Source organism: Elaeis guineensis, chromosome 15 (assembly GCF_000442705.2).
Source record: "Elaeis guineensis isolate ETL-2024a chromosome 15, EG11, whole genome shotgun sequence".
NCBI classification, from domain to species: domain Eukaryota; kingdom Viridiplantae; phylum Streptophyta; class Magnoliopsida; order Arecales; family Arecaceae; genus Elaeis; species Elaeis guineensis.
This window is the reverse complement of record NC_026007.2, coordinates 68,875,769-68,879,342: the sequence shown is the minus strand read 5'-3', so window position 1 is coordinate 68,879,342 and position 3,574 is coordinate 68,875,769. Positions and strand designations below refer to the sequence as shown.

The 3,574-nt window shown below is 51.7% G+C and overlaps 1 protein-coding gene across 1 annotated transcript; it reads right to left on the bottom strand.

Moving 5' to 3' along the window:
- Nucleotides 1-952: 952 nt before the first annotated feature.
- Nucleotides 953-3,327, bottom strand: LOC105058352 (pectinesterase). Its single transcript, XM_010941246.3, has 2 exons — nucleotides 2,145-3,327; nucleotides 953-1,953 (listed from the first exon to the last, which is right to left on the bottom strand). Exons 1-2 carry the CDS (start codon nucleotides 3,166-3,168, stop codon nucleotides 1,247-1,249), a joined length of 1,731 nt encoding a protein of 576 aa, XP_010939548.1. The 5' UTR covers nucleotides 3,169-3,327; the 3' UTR covers nucleotides 953-1,246.
- Between the last annotated feature and the right edge of the window lie 247 nt (nucleotides 3,328-3,574).

The window sequence follows — 3,574 nt, the reverse complement described above, 5'->3', positions numbered from 1 at the left end:
TATGTATGTTCGAACGAATTGGGCTTGCCCTGATGGTCGCACCATTAAAACCAAAATTTTAGGGTTCGATTGTTGGGATGATGCAACCCCAAGAATTATAATATGGGTGGCCCTTCCTCTTGATCAATCATTGATAAGAACATTCATTTTCACTAATGCACTCTTATTGTTTCCTTTTTAAAGAAAGAGCTCATGAACTCAATATGGGTGCAGTGGCGGTGTATATATATATAAACTAGGTCTTAGCTGAATGGTCACACCACTCTATTTCAAAGCTCAAAAATTCCAGCTTGAGTCTAATTGGGATGGGTCATTTTTTTTTTTTTTTTTGATGAATGGTTGGTTCATTTCGAGGATCACTTTTATCACAGCGACAAATGAGGTTTTCTTGGGGAGTTTCCAAAATATATAGCAGCGCTGTAGTTCGCAGGATCAGTGGACTTGAGTAGTGCTCATCAGGGTCATGGTAAGCTAGAAGCTAAGCTAGCCAAATATCCCAGTGAGAAGGGGTTGGTTTGTAAGAATATTGATCGAGGGCCAATACTAATTGATTAATACATATAAGTTTTCCATATTTACCGTGAAAGTAACCAACCAGCTGAACTCTGCCAATGTTGGAGCTCGAGGTATAAGTGATATGTTTCTCCGGAGGCAAAATTTCTCCAGCGAGCTGCTCAGGATCCAAGCAGTCAAGTGCCATATTTTCGTTTGATGGAGGATAGTTTTTAACTCTTCTTTTCTATGTTTCTTCTTTACTTTTTTTTGGGCTACAACCTACCCAACCCCGCGTCCTTACAACGCACTAGAAACACACTGATGCTGCTGTTGATGATATATCGATAAATGCATGCATTATTAGGAAGAGTTGGAGAGAATTAAAAAGTCCGATGTGAAAATGTAAAGGTGATTACCCAAGGTTATGCCACAAAATTCCATGCAAACTTGCAGAGGATAACAGAAAATAATAATATAAGAATTTCAATTAAGAAAGGAGGTTAGAATGGATCGGAGATCATCCAACCATTCAATCCTTCATTTTAAAGAAAAACCAAATCCACATATTTCTCTCTCCATCCTTATTCTTTCAAAACACAAAGTAAAAATAAATTAGAAAGAGCAAGCAGCTTCACACTCTCATCTCTGCTCTCAGCTTCTCTCTCCCAACTCTTCTCTCGCGTCGTTCGCTCTTTCCACGCCACCTTTGCATGCATGCACGGCTGAGGGCACCCATGCACGTGCGTCCGTTTTAGGCGCGGCGGAAGCCCTTGATTTGGGGTGCACCCGCGAGGGCGATCCAGTCGCCACCATGAGTGTACAACAGATTGGACACCGTAAATTTCTGAGCCTCCTGTCGCTGGATCACATGGAACGCGGGCCACCTCACCCGGGCGCGGGTATCCGCTCCGGGCCCGCGGTTCTGGAACTCGGCGTAGTACGCCGTCTTGCAATGCTCCGGTTGCCCATCCCACTCCTTCCACCCCTCGGGCTGGATCAGGTCACCGATCTCCGTCTCCATGACGACGGTCTTGGCGTACGCCTTCCAGGGCCGGCCGAGGTAGGTCTTGAGCCTGAACCGGTCGGGGAACAGCCTCTGGTCGGGGCGGATGCGGGAGTTGTGGATGACGATGGCGCTGTTCTCATCAGGGAGGTCACCAGCGGCGGCCGTCACGGCGGAGAACTGGTTGTCCATCGGGCGGCGGACGATGATGAGGCAGTTCTGGAGGACGCTCGCCCCGCCGCCGAAGATGAAGTCGATGGTTCCTGAGACGACGCAGTTGCGGAAGAAGTGGCGCCCGCTTTGGACGTACAGCGTGTCCTGGTACCCATCGAACCGGCACTTGAAGAACACCGCGAGATCGGCGTTGATACGGAAGGCCACTGCTTGGTGCCCCTCGGGTCCCGCGGTGTTGCGGAAGCCCATATGCTTGCAGATGAAACCGGGCGCCTGCACGGCTGCAAATAGCCCACGCCTCCAATATATCAGTATCAAATCCACGTATAGCAAAAGTTCTTTTTGTCTTTGTCTTGTAATTATTAGCCGATGCTTATCGCCATGGTCCATTCAGAAGAGTGGACTTGTATAGATATTAGATATGTAGTTCCCTATATCATCACTATAAATTAGCAAGGAAGAGGCAGCTCACCGAAGCTGGCGGTTTGATCGGTCTTGACTCCGGCCTTGTAGTTGGCGTTGCCGGTCACGATGGTCTTCTTGCTGCCGTCACCGTACATGAATATGTTGATCTTCTTCTTGTCGATGAGGACCTTCTCATTGTAGACGCCGGCCTTGACGTAGATGACGTACCGACCGGGGTATGCAGCCGGCATGGCTTTGAGGGCGTCGTTGATGGTCTTGAAGTTGCCGCTCCCGTCCTTGGCCACCACCACGTTTGGCTTCACCATGTCCTGGGCCAGCAGCTTCCTGTCGGTGGTGGAGAGCCAGGTGGGGTACCCCTCGGAGTCCCTGTCGTAGACGGTCTCGTCGTGAGTGAGAAGCCGGCGGCGGGAGTCGGCGCCGGTGTTCAACTGGATGCCGAAGGCCTGGAACACTTTGGAGGCCCGGGCGACCATGGTGAGGGCGTTGCTGCGGAGCTCGGTGGAGTTGCCGAGTTCCTTGATCATGGCCTGATGGACGGCGGGGTGCTCGATGCCGTCGAGGCAGGACGACACCTGGAGGTTCATGGAGGTCATCCAGGTGATGACATCGTTGGAGCGGAGGACCAGATCCTCCATGTTGTTGGACAGCACGTAGGTGGCGTCGAGGAAGTCGATGGTGTCCTCGAGGAGCTTCTTGCAGTCGGTGAGCGCGTCCTGGAGCATCGACAAGTTGCGCTGGGGGAGGTTGGGGGCCAGGCTCGGGATGTCCTTCAGGATCTTGTCGGGTACGTCGAATTTGGACCGGATTGCGTCCTTGGTGGCGTTGATCGCCATCTGGATGATCTCGTTGGGGGCGGTCGAGTTGCTCACCTTCGAAAGGGTGCGCTCGCACGTGTCCTGGTACTGCGTCGGTTGGCAGAAGGCGGAAACGTACCTGGATGTGCTCGACAAGCCGACATCTCCGCCGCCCGAGGATGTGGTTTGGGACCGCCTGACACCCGCCACCACGCCGATCACCGCCGCCACCAGGAGGATCCCCGAGACGGCCCCGATGAGGACCTTCTTCGCCATCTTTAAACTTTTTTGCCCCCCCTTTTCTTTTTGCACCTTATAAGAGGAGGTGGAGAATGGACCCTAATAAAATGGAATGGAGAGAAGAGGGGAAGGATAAAGAAAGACTTGGAGCCGGAGCTCCTTATGTGTTCTGGCCTTGGAAGGAAGCGGGGAAGGTGGTGTTTATATAGGGTGGTGGAGGGTGGGAGTCGATTGCGAGATGGGTCCCCCTTTGGCTGGAGGTTGGAGAAGATGTGGTCAGGCTGGTTTCTTGGGGATCTTTAGAGACTGTTTCAACTTAATTTGGTGGCGCCAAATCGACACACTATTATTAGGTGGCATTCCCTCCTCCTCCTCCTCCTCCTCCTCCTCCTCCTCCTGTGAGGTGCACAAAACTAGACTAGCGAGAAGAATGAGACAACTT

Excerpts from the sequence above, each read along its gene's own strand:
- LOC105058352 (XM_010941246.3), bottom strand. The coding sequence starts at position 3,168 with ATGGCGAAGAAGGTCCTCATCGGGGCCGTCTCGGGGATCCTCCTGGTG. Across the intron at positions 1,954-2,144 it reads CGATCAAACCGCCAGCTTCG|CCGTGCAGGCGCCCGGTTTC; the intron begins GTGAGCTGCCTC and ends GGCTATTTGCAG.